An 18,691-nucleotide genomic window follows, 5' to 3' on the forward strand; every position below is an offset into this window, starting at 1 on the left:
TTCCCCTGAAAGTCCAGATGTACCTGAATTTCAGGAGCTTCACTGAGCACAATGGGAGTTACTTCCGAGTAGACACAGATATGCTTGTGCTGGGAAAGGGGGAGGGGAGAACACAAAGAGGGAAACTAGTTGCCATTTTAACACAGAGGACCTCATTGACCACAATGGGAGTTATTTCTTACAAGACAGTAATGCGTTTGTTGTGGGAAAGAGACTGAAACCAGCCCCCATTTTAATGCACATGATCTCTATTTGGAAGCTGTGAATGAGTTACGTCCTAAGGCAATGGACCAAAACCTCGATATCGTGCTTAATCGCATTTAAGGAATTGGTCTTAAAAGCGTGCCATTTCAATTGAGGAGGGATCTCTGTAAGTTCTGATGTGGGCATTCAAAGGCAAGCCACATTCAGCACAATGGGAGTTACTTCTGAGGAGACACTATTGGGTTTGTTGTGGGAAAGAGAGTAGTAAGAACAAAGACAGAATCCAGCCCCCATTGTAACCCACAGGATAGCTGTAGCTGCGGAGCTGCGAAGTACTTTCTTCCTAAGGCAATTCATCAGAGCCTCGCTTGGTTTGGTCGCTTAAACACATTTAAGGAATTGGGCTTTAATGTGTGCCATTTCAATTGAAGGGGAACCTCAGCCTCATCCACCTCAGTGGGAGTTACTTCTGAGGATACAGTAATGGGTTTGTTGTGGGAAAGAGAGTGAAACCAGCCCCCATTTTAACACACAGGATCTCTGTATGGAAGCTGTGAAGGAGTGAGAGTCCTAAGGCAATGGACCAAAGCCTCGAGATCGCACTGTGTCAGTTGGAGGGCTGCTCTGTCATTTCTGTGGTCACTGGGAGGGCAAGCCTCATGCAACACAATGGGAGAAAACACCCCTTGACTGGAGTCATGGGCTGTGTTCTGGTGCTTATTTTCAATGATGTTTTAAAAGTTGCTCCTTCAGCATCCTGCTCCAAAACAGCGATGAAACTTCCTGAAAACAGGGAGGGAAAGGGTTGGGTCACTGAGGTCAGAGCAACACACCCACAAAGGCTGGGCTACACGCCCTATGGGCAGGACTATGATACCGGACCCAGTGTGATTGTGGAAACAGGTCACTAATGAAGCTGCGGTAAGCTGGAAAAGTCGGACTATAAGCAGTCTCAGAAGAAGTGGTTGATCAGCAATAAAATGCAGGGCTGGTGCTGAATGGCCACAACATCATGGAACCACAGAGACCTCATTGTGCAGCCAGGTTGGAGTAAATAGCTGGTGGAAATATAGCCTAGGATGGAGAGATGCAAGTTCCATTCTCTCCAGAATCTGTTTGATCCTTGTGATAAAATGAATTGTTTTGCCCCCATCCCTAATGATTCATTCATGACACTGGTAAGTTCAGTTATCATTCCTGGGACTTTGGCTTTTTAGGTTTTATTTGTCAGGCTATTATTTTCCTAGTTGTTTTATTTAATTCTATACCTCCATCATAGGTTCAAACTCCTCACTGGCATTTTGGGTGTTTTCTGTATCATTACTTGGCCTCCTTCTTCTTCCAGCAAGTTCCTAGTTACTGGTCTGTCTCTTGTTCCAAAATATGACTTTAGGTTACCTTCCTGGACTGGGATTATTCTCTGGTGCAGCCTCTTTAGTTTTGGTGTGGTTTTTGATGAAATCTTCACATTGGGGGGATGGAGCTCCAAGTCAATCTGCCATGTCTTGCACTCCACCCACCCTGAACTAGGCATCCCAGCATACCCCTTCCCATCAATAGGTGGCATGTGTGCCCCTAACAATCCCTGATGTAGCATGGGAAAAGTGTGTGCTATTAAGAGCAGCAAGAATGAATTCTAAGGGTACTTCCAGGTGGAGGACTCCTGGTGCTACCAATAAAAGGGCATTGTGCAACAATTCAGTGTTTTCCTCCTTAACAATTTTTTTTTCTGATAAGAAAAAAGACAGAAGAAGCAGTGGGAAAACACAGGAGGGTTAAAAAATGAAGGTGGCATCATCTGGACCCCCCATAAAATCCTGTGAGTGAGGATGGGTACTAACAATAAACACCTCATCTGGAAGCACCATAAGTTGGTATAGCCACAAACATTTTAGAAATATATTTAAACATGCCCACACCTAAACTGAACCTTGAAACTGCACTACAGAATTATACAAGGAGAAAAACTGAAGTCTATTCATATATGCCAGAGGGGGAGATTTAATTGTGATTTAATATATTTAATTGTGTTTACATCCGATCACAAACCTTCACTATGCTACTTAAAAAAAAAAAGATTACATTTGCTCTTCTGATTTCTTAAATAGAACAAAAGGCTGGTGCATTATATTCCTGGAGTATGGGTTCTCTCATCGTCCCAGGTAAAGCTCTAGTCACTGATAAATGAAGAGTTAAAATGTGCATAGTTGAAGAAGGACATAGATGTGGATTCACATCAAAAGTACACTGGAATCCCTTTTAAAGCAATAAGGTACAGATAGACTGTATCCTCCCTCAGGTATGTAGTCCAATTTGTTTATGCCTATGGATTCCAATCCACGTGATAAGTGTTTATAAGCCTGTTTACACATATGGATCATCTTAGCTAGATAAGGCAATTACCGTCGGTTTTGATCAGCAATGAATGCAACTTCAAATTAAATTGCTTTGCTAGACTTATCATGATTTTCCAAATAAAACGCCACTTTTTGTCTCCACACATTACACTTTTCATCACATCATCCCAGTTCATCAAGACAATGGAACATGCTGATCTCCCAAGAAGTGAATGGGTACTTCCTTCAGATGGGAGTGTTTTTCTTAGGTTTCCACACGTGGAAGAAAGAAAGAAAAAACACACCTCCACAAACATTTGAGAGAGAAAACAACATTGTAAGGACTGTTTGTGTCAGTCATTATATGAACGGATACTTTTTATTTCCCTCCCTGTAACCTCTGGGACTTGTTACCTTCTTAAGGAGCCGATGTTTTTGTCATGTAACATGCAATGCCAAATGCACTGATGCAGACAACAGATACATTGCAACATGCAGTTTTTAACCAAAGGAAACTGAGTGGCTATAAACCTCCCATAGAAGAAAATTCACATTCGGAGAACTCAACGTGCATTGATGGTTTCACCGTCACCCGTACAGAATCTCATTAAGGAAATGTCATTTTAAAGAATGCTTCAGCAGTGAGAGACACTCCAAAGAAAACAAGCCCCATGAATAAGTATGTTGGGACATGAATGAAGCCAGTGAGAAATAGGATTTGTGTATGTTGTAATAAGATTGAACATCCAATGAATATGAACCTGAGCACACTCCGGGAGAGAGCGCAGGACAGGAAGGCCTGGCGTGCTATGGTCCATGGGGTCACGAAGAGTCGGACACGACTTAACGACTGAACAACAATAACACATTGTAATAATTTTGTTCCATCCAGTCTGATCCTATTACAAAAGGGAAACTTTTCATGAAAGGTCAGGCTGCCTATTATATAGAGTTGGTACAATTTGTATCTGCCAAAAGAGACTGTGAAATGAAGGAATCGAATGTTAGACAAGCACTATTAGCAATGCCAAGAAAGCGCGCAGTCCGTATAGTTCTTCCACTGTGAACCAATACAATTACACTGCAGTAAGCTGTTACCATGCGTCCTGGATCACATGTTGACATCTAATGCACAAGTAGATCAGTTATCCATTCTGGATGGGGTTGCACTCCTCCTGAAGGAACAGCTGTGTTGTTTTAGGGTACTCTTGGATTCGTCTTTGTCACTTGAGGCTCAGGTGGTCTCACTGACTAGGAGTGCCTGTTACCAGCTTCAGCTAGTACACCATCTGTGGCCATTCCTGGACCACAATAGCTTAGCCACAGTAGTACAGGCATTGTTAACCTCAGGACTGGATTACTGAAATGCGCTCTATGAGGAGCTGCCTTTGGGCTTTGTCCAGAAGCTGTGGCAGAATGCAGCAACGGAGCTACTAACTGGGGCCTCCTTCCAACAGCATTCTACGCCCTTGCTGAAAGAACTGCACTGGCTGCCAATAAGCTATCAGAGCAAGTTTAAGGTGTTTACATATAAAGCCCAAAACAACTTGGGACCAGGTGACCTTAGGGAGCGCCTCAGCCCTTATATCCTGTCCTGATCTTTGTGATCATCAGAGGAAGCGCTCCTGAGGTTTGCCTCAGGAGCACTGCAGTAGAGCGTTTAGTGACCAATGAATGAAGTCAAAGCAGTGGTTAGCACCACCCCTATCTGAGTGCGTTAAGCCTTTTGGAGGTCTTCCCTGTTAAGTAGTAATTGCAGCCTCATTTAAAAAAAAAAAAATCCAGGAGTTTAGTGTAGTTAAGTTTGAATGTGCTGTTCAGTTCTCAGGACCTTCTACTACTTTGTGTAGGCTCCTAAATATCATGGAATGTGCTATTAAGCAACAAAGAGCATGCACAAAGGAAGTGCGCATGTGTGTTGAAGCAGCACATGCCATGTATACAAGTTACAACCACAAACTGCTGTGTGCTGCAACTTTGCCCCCCCCAACACACACACACACTGGAAAAATTCCTGCAGATCGGTTCAGTGTCACAGCACCCACCCTTTGGAAGACATTACCAACTGTCATTAGACAGGCCACCAAAGTTCTCGCATTTAGACATCTCCTCAAATTCCATCTCCTGACACAGGTTTTCCCTGAAGTGTGACCTAGCCAGCTATGGTCTGTAGCACACAACAGGGTGCGCAGTTTTATCGGTGATTAGTATTTTTGTGTGTGTGTGTCGTTTTATTGTTATATTTTATTGTTGTGTTGATGGTACGTTTCTGTATGTTCACTACTTTGAAAATTTGTGGGAAGGGGTATATAAATCTGATTAATAAAGAAATAAGTGTACACGTTGTAACCAAGTGACATGTGTAAGTATAGATCTTGATAAGCTGTGGGGAGGTTGAGCTCTTCACTTTTATCAAGAGGGTATTAGTGACTGAGTACAGATCAAGGCTTGAATAAAATAATGTAGGCTTCATTACAGAATTTACAAGACTACTAAATAAGTGGCTTTAATATAGAATGGAGAAGTTGGTTAGTTTAACACAGGGGTGGGCAATTTGTGGCTCTCCAGATGTTTTGAACTACAACTCCCAGCATCCCTCACCACTGGCTATGCTGGCTAGGGCTGATGGTAGGTGTAGGCCGAAATGAATGGAAGGCCACAAGTCACCCACTCCTGGATTAACACTTAGGGAGCAATGCCATGGCCACTAGACACTGCCGAGAGGGCCATAGGTTTTTTGGTTTCTGGGAACCAAGGTCAGAGCCAGGGCTCTGAATGTGGTTACCAGAAACCACACTCCCCATCCCTCCCCCACCCCCTCATAGCTGTCATGGTTCTCTCTGTCCCTGCTATGACTCCGTGCTTGGAAACGGAGCATAGAGATGGGGAAAAGGGGGCAGTCCTGGGGGAGGGGAGGAGACTGCAGAAGCTACTTTACGCAGGTTCCTGTGTGTCGCATGGCCTCCCCGCCCCGCCCCCGGGTGAAATTGCCTGTCTAGCCAAAAATGCAGGGTGGCCAGAGCACAGGGGCAAGGATCGCCTCTGTGCTCCTCCCGCCCTGCACTGGATAGGCACAGTCTCCATAGGATTGAGCCCTTAGGCTTGCAGCAGCAACTATTAAAATAGATACCTCAAACAGAAGTAGAAAGGGAGTAGCGGAGGTGGAGGAGTTACTGCTGCCAAATAAGGGAATGGGGAGAGCATTGAGGATTTGGCAGGCAGGGTTGGAAGCTGAGTTGCCACAGGGCATACTCAGAATGTAAATGGCATGGCATTGGGCAACATGAGGGGTAGAACAGAGAGTTGCCAGGATCAGGAAATAAGGAAATAAAGAAAATGTAAGAAAATATATTCACGTGTTTCAGAGGAAAGGGGTCATGGAATAGTAAGGTTGGAAGGGGCCTACAAGACCATCAAGTCCAACCTCCTAAGGAGGGTCATTCCCAAAAGTTAATGGTGATCTGGGAGTTTATCGGGGATCGGGGGAGCTCAATCAGACAAAATACATCTAAAAGCTTAGATTAGAAATGCAGGCCTCCTTCCAGAAACCCAAGAAGAGGGGGCTGCCCCAGCCAGATAATGCCTGAAACTAAGGGGAAATAGATGCTGAGAAACAGCTCAGCATCACAGAACCGGATTTGCATGGGTCGGAATAGCACTTCGCTTGCTACGGTGAAGCCGTCAAGCAAACTTATGCAGCTGTCAGAGATGGACACATTGTGCCTGCCCTGTCTGAGTGAAGCCATGCCCATTGGCACTCACAAGCACAGCTCCTGCCATGGTACACCCCAATGGCCCCTGAGGTCTCGCACTCTATTCACCTAGAGTGTGAGAACTCAGGGGCTGCCCCAGCAGGGGGGAGGGGGCAGCGGTATAACTCTGTCCCTAGAACTGCCAATCTCTTCTGGCTTTAAACTGTATCAACTGCAAAACTACGCGCTGATTAGGGAAGTCTACCACCAAGTGACTGAAGATGGTACTGCAGGCTTCAAACACACAGACACATTTAAGTTAATTAAAATTAACTAATGCATTTAAAAAACAAAATAACCCTGAGGTGCACATCCCCAGGATCCCTGTAGTATACATCACATGTTTCAGTTATCTGAGTTTCACGGTCTTGGCGCTATGGTGCTGACAGACAGACAGATACACAGACATCCTCTTTTATTATTATTATAGATAACAACTTGGTTCCTGGTTCCTTTCTACTGCCAGCTTTCCTGTAAGTGCAGCCTCTCTCTCTCTCTCTCTCTCTCTCCCTCCCTCTCTCAATCTCTCTCTCTCTCCATTCCACCTACTTATGCATTGCACTCATAGTTCCCAGATTTATGTGTGTGAAGTCAATATCAGAATTACACAGTCAGTACCCACAATACCCAGAACTCATTCTGGTGGGAAAAATAAATTTTAAAAATGGCATGCAGTATTATCAATAATTATAATGCTTTAAAGAAATACTTTATGTCTATGAATGTTGAGCTCTTTAAAAGATGAATGCAAGCTGTCCAAACCTATCGTAGGCTCCAGAATGGACTCGAGTTATTTTAAATGTACTGGGTGAACATTCTTCCTCTGCACAACGTGCTTCCCAAGATGGTGAATGGAAATGGAGACAGAGCCTCAGAGATTAACTACATGTTGCACACAGTGGAGTCTGGTGGCTCCGATGTCATGGGGTGGTGCATCCACTCTGGGTTTCAGTCAGAACTCCCCTAGAGTTCCTTTAGAGTTCCAGATAACTGCTTTAGAGTTCTGACAAACCCAGAACGGATCCACCACCCCACTGACATGAGAGCCACCAGCCTCCACTGGTTGCACATTAATGTGTGTCAGGGAGCCCCAATGCTGCTTTTTTTAGACCAGACCAGACGAACAGTTTCATTTGGAGAGGAGAAATGTCAGGAGGAGGGGTCCTTCACCCAACGGAACAGAACCTCAGGCTCGAGGGCCAAATTCAACTTTCCTGGGGACACAATCCAGCCCTTCAGAGCTCCCTAGCTGGCCACATTCTCTTTCCCTGGTCCCACCCCTTCCCCAGCCACCGATCGTTTGGCGGTTTCCTGGCTTTTGCCCGTTTTAGAGGTTGAAATGCCTCTCCTAAAGCTTTGTTACTGGCAGGAAGAGCTTTAAGCTAAAATATGCTGCTATTTTGGCTCCACCCCTTTTGCCTTTTGCCCCACCCACCACTGAAGTGCAGCCCTTGAGAGCTTCTCTGAAATGGAATTTGGCTCTCAGGCGGAAAAGGTTTAACACCCCTGGTTTAACCATCCCCCACCCGTGGCTTATGCCTGACAACTTGTGCCCAGCTGCTTCTCCACTACTTCTCCACTCCAAATCCCCCTCTTGAAGCAGCTTTTCGTTAAAAAAAAAAAAAAGCATTGGTGTTCTAATGCATGCATTAGTAACATCAAGTTACTCCTCATTCACCACAAGCATCATTTTCCAGCACCCTCAAGAGCAGGGCTACCTGGGACAGGAGGCTCCTCCTGCTGGCTGTACCTCCACACACTTTGGATGCAATCCAGAGAAAATTAACCACAGAGTTAAGTTTCTTAAGCCCCATGGGTTTAATGGGACTTAAGTGCTTATCTCTGGATAAAATCTGGTCCATGCAAGCATGTCAAACAATGGCAAGTTAGGGAAATGCCACAGTGTTCAGCTTCCTGAGATTCTAATTACAAACCACACATTTCTAGTCCTCTTGAATGTACAGAAAATGTAAAACGGACTGGCAGTTATCTGATAAAGGCTATAAAAACAAGTCAAAGGGGGAAGTGGTTGGGCATGCTTTCTAATAGTCAGGGCTCTCCACTCACCAACAACTCCAACCTTCAACTTGTACTATTACATTGGACCACCTCCTACCCCAGTTTCTGCCACCCACATCCTTGTAAATGTATTCCAAATGTTGTGCAACATCTCTAAATTTCAATCTGTCTTCAATGCATTTCTCTGCTATTTCTTGCATCATTATTGTAAGTGTAAATGGCACAAAATATAGGGAGAGGAAGAGACAAAAGGAGAGCAGTATGCACTTGGCTCTCTTTATCGTTTGCTCACATAGGGCATTTCTACACCAGCCTAAAATCCTGCATTTAAAACAGGGTTTTCTGCTTCCATTTTAAATGCAGGATCACGATGACTCCCTTTTCTGCCCGCTTCCTTCCCCCCTCCCCTTCCCCCCTCCTTCTCCCCGTATCTGAGTCTTCCATATCTTTCATTGATCTTGCTCCTCTTCTTGCCACGTTTCCTCTTTTCATGGAGGGAACTCAAGCAGAACACAACAGGGTAATTTGATAGCTCATTATCTGCAATCTATTTAAAAACGGAAGAAAGGGCATTTAGTGCAGGAGATGCCCTGGACGTTCACGGTGTCATGTAAAGAGCCTGCAAACTTCCATGATTGAGTCAACTCAATCGCAGGATAAAAGCTCTGTGTGAAGCCATAGTCAAAGCCCCTGGCCCTCAAAAATTTAATTTGTAGAAATTTGCAGTACAAGGAACACCAGCTCATGAAACTAACAGGCATTCCCAAAAAAACTGCTTGCAAAGACAGACATACCAGAATTGCGTAGTGCAATGCACAGCCTGATGGTATCCCACAGAGGAAATGATTCTAAGTTTAAAACAAAAACAGACATTAACAATGTGGCAATTCCTACTTGGTCTGGTTTCGAACATATTCAGATGGAGGCTGTGAAGTTGAAGAAATGGCCCAAAGCAATAGTTCATTGCCTTTGTTTTGTGAGATATCACTTTCCATCACACTCACGATCCTGTCACAGGTTCAAATGAGACGAAATGTTAAATGTGTCTATGCATTTAGGGTGCAGTCCTATGAGACAGAAAAAGTCCTACAATCCCGCAGCATTCCCCAGCCACCCATGCTGGCTGGGGAATGCTGGGAGTTGTAGGAATTTTTTCTGTCTCAGCGTGCATAGGACTGCACCCTTAATGTGTCTTTTTTAATTAAAAAAAAAGCTGCAAGGGGAATACTATCAGAATTGGGACTGCTGTACAAAGAATCCCTTTGCCCTTTGTAATAGCCCCAGTGAACCCCCAAACCTCCCCAAGATGGAAGCTACCATTGGCGAATGGAGCACAAGGGCAAAAGGACTTCCAGACCTTGAAATCTAGAACAACCACTGTGTTATTATCCAAAAAGAGAGTGGTAAACACATTTTAAAAAATCAGATGAGATCACTGGGATGACATAATTTCCTCCAGGTTTGACAATATAGAAACGTTTGTCAGAAGTCTTAAACTTTTTTTTAAAGTGCCAAAATCAACACAACAAATCTGTCCAAATATTACCCCCATTTGTAAATACATAAAGCAGAATCATAAGACACCTAAGGCAATGACATCATTTTCCAGATGATTACAACACTGAGCATCATCACATTTTGCCATGATGATTTAAGAAATTCTTCTTTAAGACTTAACTTCCCAGGCTGCAAATTGAGATCATTTACCATAGGGGTGGCTTCCGTGAAATCCATCAGCAGATCTCCAGGCTCCAAGGCAAATGTACTTCCAGTATCTGTGGGGCTCTGAAGCACAGCCAAGAATTCAGTAACTGTTAATGGGTTTGAATTCTAAAATAAATATTTTCATTTTAGCAGATTACCTTAATAAAGTATAAACCCTATATTTACTAGCGGTGTCAGAGCCACAATATTGGGAACAGAGGAAGTAGCATACTTCCCAATTGCTTGATGTCCTGGAAAAAGGCCCAGTTTAGACATTTGCTTGTCTGGAAAACTTCCAGCTGGTGGAAGAATAGACAGATACCCCTCACCTCTATAACCCACACAATATAACATATTGTGCTACATGGAAATATGAATGAAGGCTTCATTTCTAGAACTCATCCATCTCAAAGAAGGGCGAAAGATCACACAAATTAAGTTTATGGATAGACAGGCTTCCACATATAGCACTTGCCTCAGCTACTTTACTTTGTGTGTATGGTGAGGGGTGGAATCCACAGATGTTCCTCCACCAGGTGAAGATCCCGGGAAATGTATGAATTGGGCCTATGACTGGTTCAGATATTTACCAAGTGGCGACAGTCTGTGTGTGATGGTGAATGGTGGAGAGTTATGACAATCTGTGCATGCCACGTGGTGGCCTGGATGCATCGCCACACAGTTCTTCCCCATCAAGAAAAAAAGGCAGGGGAAGATTGGCTGGCTGTGCTTATCATCCTCTGTGTTAAGCTTTTGCATTAATCTAGGACAGGGGTGGGTAACTTGCGGCTCTCCAGATGTTTTGACCTACAGCTCCCATCATCCCTCACCATTGGCTATGCTGGGTACAGCTAATGGGAGTTGTAGGCCAAAACATCCGGAAGGTCACAAGTTGCCAGGGTGGCCACTTGCGAATAGCCAAAAATTGCCAAAAGGACAATATGCATCATCAAAGAAGAGGGCACCAATTTGGATAAAAATTGCATATGCTAATTTATACATATAGATGCAAATTTAGAAATCATTCTTATAATTTAAATAGAAATACAGTGCATCTCACCATAGTGTGGAAAACTGTGACCAGGTGACCCATGTGCCTTGCTCATTCTGCTCTGCAGGTGCTGTTGAGGGACAACTTCAGGGCCCCTGTTCTCCTTTCTGATGGTGGTTTCTCTTTAAATTGGTCTTGGACTGGACAGCCCTTCAAACAACGCATGGTCCTCTGTAAAAGAGGACACCTGGCCACTGCACAAGTTGCCCGACTTATGCCACTCCTGCATCACGGACAGCCTGTCACCACTTGGTAAAAATCTTAAGTGGTCCTCTGTTTCCTCTAATCTACTACTAACTATATTTGGTAACCATTGGATTTTGTAAGAGACAACCACTCATTGCAGACTGGTGTGTTTTTTTTTTATAACCTTTATGAGTATCTGTCATTGCTGTAAAGAATTATGACTGGGGGCACATTAGTCCACTTGAGTTTTTCTGAACATTTCTTTAACAATATGCCATTTATACCCTTTCAAAGTAGCAGCAGGGTACCAACAGTAAAATGTCTCACTTCTCTACTCTGCACACAGTCACTTCAGCAGGGAGCACACATTGCCAGTTCCTCTCTCTTTTGTCCTCAGGCTGAGAAGAAAAGTAGAGGTGGCTGTCCCATATTCTCCTGCATTGCTTATGGGAGTATGAGTGATGGTTCTGCTTTTGAAAAAGGCACTACTTAACTATTTCTGCCCAGAAGGCTTGAAATATTTGCCTTTTACTGAAGGAAGGGACTGAAGGTTTTAATGTATGAACTATGATTTTGATTTCCGTTTTTCCCCTCTTCCTTCTGTAGTCTCAAAAAAAGAGACTACATCATTGAGGTTTTGTGATTTCTAACATTATTTAAATGTACTTAAGTACATAAGAACCAGACAGTTAATCAATTGTTTTAATTGGTCGACAGCCCTACTCCAGAACTAACCACCCTGTCTCTTTCAAGCACTTAGGACAAACAACAGGAAAACTCGGATATCTTCCAGGAGGTAGTACAATCCAGTAACGGGTAAGTACAAACAGCCGTAATCTGGAGAATAAAACAGCAAAAGACAGCCGGTTCTAATATACATTGAATGTATGTATGAATATTCAAGATAAGGGTGGCTTGTTCCAATTTGATGAGAGAACTCTAGGTTTCTAAAAACGGGTGCACTGCAACCATAATCTCTACAGTATCCTTAAATATAGCACCAAAAGTGGGGTCATTGTTACAGAGCAGCCTTCCTCAACCTGGTGCCCTCCAGATGTGTTGGCTATAACTCCCAGAATTCCTGACCATTAGCCATGTTGTTAGGGCTGATGGGAGTTGACGTTCAAAACAGATGGAAGTCACCCAGCTGGGAAAGGTTGTTACAGAGTGAATATCAATGGAGAACGATATATCTGAGGAAAGTTTGCAAACCTTTATGGACCAAGGATATTGCTCCATAGATACAACATTAGAAACCATGGCAGCCTATAATTATCATCAATGTAAAGAAGCTATGGACTGACTCAGGCTGTTTTTCACATGGTTATGGTACTTTCACACCATCTAGAAACAAGAATTTTGGCACACAGGAAGACTGAGATACTCCAAGAACTAGAGAAGTCTGAAAATGGTGCATTTCTACATATTTCCCCAAAATTTAAAAGTAAATTAAAATTAAAGTATTTTCACTTTAGCTAGCTAGCTAGCTGAAACTTCATAACAGATTACCTCATAATAGCCGATGGTAATGCATCATCGTACATTATCTTGTGACTTTACCGCAACACAGATCTACACTCCAGCACAGGGGAAGACAAGTTGAACATAGGACAGAATGTTGAATTTTGGGAGACTAGTTGGCATTTCATAGGAAAGGGAGATTTTCAGTAACAGCCAGAAATGTGTATCATGCTGGGAGAAAGCAAGCTGAATGTAATATCCTTAACTGCTCTTGACCTCATTTAATGAGCCTTTTCTAGTTGTCTGCATATGTACCTTTGCACATGATGAAAAATGTCCTTCCGATGTTGTTTTCTTTGACACCGGAGATGCGGACGAGAGTGGCGGAGATGCTGCTACTGCTGCTGCCAGCGCTGGGGGAAGGTCATCTTCATCACTGTGTTTGTTAAAAGTGCGTGAAACTTTGTTTGTTGCAATACTGAATACAATTTATTTAAAGCACTCACATTCATGGACAGGATAACCCGGAAGATGTTTTCAAGCCCCTCCTTTTTGCTCATCCTTGATCTCCTACTGTATTTTCATCCAGGTTTTGAAATTGTATTTTCAAAAGTGTAGGGCCTGATCCAGCCCCATCCTTGCATACGGCAATGTGCATGAAGAGCTCTGTGAACAGGAGTGGGCTTTCGCCACTTGGCAAGGTAATTATGGCAATTAGCCCTCCCTCCTTAGGCAGGTAGATAAGGTGATAATGAGGCTCTCAAGTGTTACTATTTTTTGTGACAAATTAGATCAAATTCAAAAGGTAAAGCCAAGATTAGATCAAATGATTAGATCAAGATTAGAAGAAATCCAAAAGGCAAAGATAGAGCAAGCCCCAGCCATTCTCCTTCTCTGTAAGAAAATGCTTGTTTAGTTGTCTTATCTATGGCAATTAATTGGAGCAAACAGAGAACCTGATTAAAGACATTCAGGGCGGGGGCAGCGGGGGGATGAAGGGTGCAGCTTGATTCTCTCTTTTGTTCAGCAATCCTTGCACTTACTGAGAGAACTGAAAGCATTTTTTTCCCTAGCTGATGGTTTCAGACTTACTTCAGACTTTTTGGAAGATTATTTGCATTTCTAATTAAAAGCCAGACTTTGCCTTACAGCTGGCTGAAGAAGATCCTTTACTAAAGCTCACTGTGACCAGGTTCGCATGATCAAAACAAGTCGCCATGGCTTTTGGTGAGCCAAGCACATGACCGGCATGATTTGCATAGCAATCCATGGGCTTTTGTAGGGCCATCAGAGGGTTGTTTAACCCTCCAACAAGCCATGCCATCCAGGTTCAGATGACACAATAAGCCACAGTCAGGTGGTGATTATGCAAACTGTGCCCAGCATGCACCGACATACTCCATGGCGCACAAGAAGCCACTATGGCTTGTTTAAGCCATGGTGGCTTGTTTTGATCATCTGAACTGGCCCTGTGTTTTACTAGTTAGATCTGTGTATCTAGAGCCTAGCACCACTGACTTCAATGGTACTCACTCCCAGGGAAGTATGCAAAGGACTGCAAAGCACGCTACACAAAAAAAGTTTAGTCTTCAAGGTACCACAGGAAAAATGGGTCATTCTTCCTTTAATTTTGTAGTAAAATTGCTTAAGACTGAAATTGAAGTAGGCATCTTACTAGCCAAAATCCACATTTCCCCACATTTTGAGGTTTGTACCAGAAAATAACAATGTCAGTGCTGTTTAATAATTCATTTTATGTAAAACATACATATTTCGGGGGGTGGGGGAATAATCCTAAACCTCTAAAAGGAGAAAAAAACTGTTGAAAGCTGGGGAATGAATCACAGGAAAAAGTAAAAAAAGAAAAAGAAATGTCATATTTCATTTCATCAACCTCCGTAACACCTGATGGTGCAATCCTGCACATGTCTACGGAGGAATCAGTCCCATCAAGTTAAATGGGATTTACTCCTACATAAAAGAGTATCAAATTACAGTTTCAGTGTTATAACGTCATCGATTTCATCCGACAATATCTGTGTGGATAAACGTATATAATATTATTGTGCTATCATGGTGGGATTGGACTTCGGAGCTGGCTAGTAGAAACTAATGCTGGACTACCAAGCCCAGTCCTAATTTGTAGAGCCCCTGCAGAGACAGCTGCTAGTACATGAATGTTCTCGTGTACTGGGTGAGCTGTATGGGGCGGGGGGGCGGGGAGATGAATGCTGAGAAAGGGGCTATTCATTTATTTATTATTTGTATTGTCACCTCATAACGACTAATGTATTATCTGATAGGCAGAGTACTATCAAAATAGATTATAAAGCAAGATAAAAACAGGAACCATAATACAAGAAAAATGAACATTAAAATCCAACATCAGCTAATAAAGATAAAACAATAGCCAGCACAGAAGTGAATTAATACATAAAGAGCTGAACACACACCTTCAAAACTAAAACCACCCAACCAGCTAGATTGGGCCTTTCATGTCTGCTTGCTACCCCCTCCTACAATCCTACTGTTTTATTCAGTAGTATCGACAAAGCACAAAATCTTTTTTAAAGGATTTTGTTCAAGAGAATGTCAAATGACAATATAAAAGAATAAATTTTGCACACCAGTCACAGACACTGTATTGAATTTCAAGCTCTACTTACACATACTACAAATACAGTAATAGTATTTATGGACAGGCAAAGAAGAAAAGAAGAAGCAGCAGCAGCAGCCATTTCTTGATTTCCCTAAAGCTATTTAAAAAAAGTAAGCTTTTTGTTTCAAAAGTTAACATCTTACAATTTCTGACTCTCATCAAATGTGTTCATTATACCAATTCTGACACATTTCATGTTTAAAAGCAGTAGAAAAGAGATTTCAAAAAGCCTTTCACTCTTCCCCACTTCCGGAAAACCCTGCCTACCTAAGCTCACCACGCACACCATCTTTCATAGGTTAGCTTCTGTTTAGAGTAGACCAGCTTTCTCAAGCATGGCATCCTCTAGATGCTTTGGACTAAAACTCCCATCAACCCCAGATAATATGGCCAGGGATGATGGGAGTTGTACTCAAAAAAGCTGGAGCTGGACTACACAGTCCTTTGCCTTACTGTTGCTTTGCAGTTTCTGATTCTGTCTCAGCTGTTGGCTGTTCAGCTTGCTTTAAAATGGTTTATAATGTATTTTAAATGTGGCCTTTCATTTTGTATCGTGTTTCTAATGGTATCATAAACGTCCTGGAGAGCTCCTGTAGGGCCAGTTGTGGGTTGCAAATTTTAAAAGTGAATATGAATACATTAATAATCCCTGCAATATATCACACACAAAGCCATGCCTAACTGTATGTTATGTGCCTCAGATAATAACTAGGATTCAGTTATTGCTTCAGTGTGGGTTTCCCAGCTGCCATAACATAATCTTTTGCAGAGCATGTTCTTATTCACACAAGTACAATAATTTGTCAACACACAGGACTCACAAAAACACTTTTTCCTTGTCTATCAGAAAATAAAAGGTCTACTCTGTGAATTCATTAGGCACTTTATTAATGCAAAATGACAGATTTTGGCTCCTGACCTAGTTAATCCTTATTTTGTACCAAGGCTGCTGACATGTTCTTTCAGACTTTTCCATTCATACACAGCAGGGATACTTTGGCTTTTCCCCCACTCTTGCTAGGTGAATGTGTTTCCTTATAGTACTCATTTGTATGGAAGTGGCATTTTCTCCCACAACATGCCAATTCAATAATAATTTGCAGCCACTTCAAAACAACAACTGCAGGTTGGGAACTGCAATCTAGTTCCATAGGTGCTCTTGCTTTGCATTCTGGCTGCAAGCTGGAGCACCAAGTGACATCTTTTGAGATACGAGTCCCTTCATTTGAACCATTTAAAGCCAAAGATTTAAAAAAAATTACGGTGTGTTCAGTGTATCTTGAATATGTTCATTCTTGCATGCTCAGGATGTATGCATGAAGTTTCTTTATTTATATATTTATTATATTGTTATTCTGTCTGATAACAAAAGGTCTTGTGCAGACTTGTGCATCTACAACTTGCACCTGAATTCTTCTACATGTGCTAGCCCGATTTTTGCATATATTATGATTCCTTCCTTTTTGGACTCATAAAAACATCTGACTTTTTTTCAAATGGCTATCACAAATATTTGTGACGGGCACAGGCAACGTGAATGGCAACTCAAGAATCATAGTCATTGCAATTTAAAACATTGCATGGGGAACTAGTTGCCCGGGGGGGATTCTTGATAATGTCTGGATACAAACCTAGATCCCTTTCCTTACATGAGTTTCTGTCAACTGACACACGCTGCATTTCTCATCAACCCACTCCTCTCAAGCATGTCTGAAGCCTTAGTCCCCTATCCCATGCCTTGACTTAAAATCAACAAGATTCTGAATTCAAATCCTGTTTCAAAATGTTGTAAAATAGTTGGGGGAAAAAACACCCAGTGGATTTCCTTTCCCTTCACTCGCATTAAATACATCTGTCTAAAGGAAAGCGGCAAGGGGCCCCTGAAACTGACTGAACCACAGCCTTGAGGAATGCTCCTTGAGGTTCAGTTGGGAGCCTGTCTCCCACCCCATCTCCCTTTGCTGAGGGGACAGAGCTTCAAGGAGGCTTCATCTGAGGCCTTCACAGGCTGGATAGGGAAGCTTGGTGGACTGAATTTGGCCTATGGGCCAGAGGTTCCCCACCCTTGCTCCAGCACATTTTATCTTGCACTTATTACCATTTTCCAAAATGGTTCTTAGCTTTTGAACAGTTCTTTCCACTATATGTAGAGGAAGTCTCCTTTTACAGTGTCATGGGTCCACCAACTATCATTAGCAGTCTGATATAACTTGTAGCGTTCCCAAGGTGCTAAGTACCATTGCCTAGCTATTCTCTGAAACCTAAACAAGGAACCTAGACCTTAGAGCCTTTATTGGAAATGATGCTGTGGCATTCCTGCCTAGGTTTCACCTTTTCCCCAGCCTCCTCCTCTGAAACTGAGAACCAAACCCCCCAGGAACGCCTGCTTTCACTCTGGGACAGCTGTACCCACTGTCCCACAGTTTCAGCCCTTTCACCCTCTGTGGGTTCCAGAGAAACTCAATATGCTTGATTGGTTCTCTCAACCCGCTACAGGAGAAGTAACCAGTAAACAGATATAATAAAGGTAGCGTAAAATCAAAAACATGTGGGAATTTGGATTTTTTTAAAGAAACAAATAAAATTTTATTTAACACAAGAAGAGTTATATGTTGTTATTATTAATTAGTTTTGTTCCTAACTTCCCTACTTACTCTAGCCCTTCTAAAATCCTGTACACAAACCCCACTAACTAGATGTTGCTTCCAGGATCCCTAAGGCCCTGTCTGACGGAACTGTCAGCAAATTTCTTATATAACCTCGGAATCCTCACACCCGCTCAGGCCTCTCCCACCTTTCACTCACTCTCTGGCATACTATTAACCCTATCGTACCTGGGCTAAATTTAACCATATCAAAACAAACATTAAAATAATAGGCATACGTTTCAGATGCCTTTATCGTGCCATCTCCAACTTCCTTAACAGCTATTGTGTCTTCAACCATACCTATCAATTACGCATAGAGGGGAGTGCCCACGCACAAGTGGGAGTGACCACACGTCCAACAGGGATGTAGCTGTTCTAAAAGCAACCTAAAATGAGCAGAGATGCTCATTTCCAGAATGGGGCAGGTCAGTGGAGCTCACAGAAGGGAGCTCTACTGACCTGCCCTGATCCAGAAATAAATGTTTCCACTCGCTTCCAAGGTTGCTTTTAGAACCGCTAATTCCCTGTTGCGCGAGCCGTTGCTCCCACTGGCATCACACAATAAGTGGGAGCACAGTGGCCCGGCTGGGGACCACCCCAAATTCTTCAGCCTTTAACTAGTTGAAATGACCTAAACTTTGCATGGTTCATGCCATATATAGTCCCATTTG

The 18,691-nt window shown here is 42.8% G+C and overlaps 1 protein-coding gene across 1 annotated transcript in view; it reads right to left on the minus strand.

The window, feature by feature from the left end:
- Nucleotides 1–18,691, minus strand: part of EPB41L4B (erythrocyte membrane protein band 4.1 like 4B) — a 143,210-nt gene that overhangs the window by 18,674 nt on the left and 105,845 nt on the right. Inside the window, exons 21-22 of the mRNA XM_084857550.1 lie at nt 13,029–13,149; nt 10,019–10,096 (exon numbers count right to left, since the gene is read on the minus strand). Of these exons, the coding sequence (XP_084713676.1) occupies nt 10,019–10,096; nt 13,029–13,149 (199 nt within the window). The remainder of the gene's footprint in view (nt 1–10,018; nt 10,097–13,028; nt 13,150–18,691) is intronic.

This window comes from Heloderma suspectum, chromosome 5, assembly GCF_057233095.1.
Source record: "Heloderma suspectum isolate Gila_16-S chromosome 5, 16-S_ref, whole genome shotgun sequence".
NCBI lineage: Eukaryota > Metazoa > Chordata > Lepidosauria > Squamata > Helodermatidae > Heloderma > Heloderma suspectum.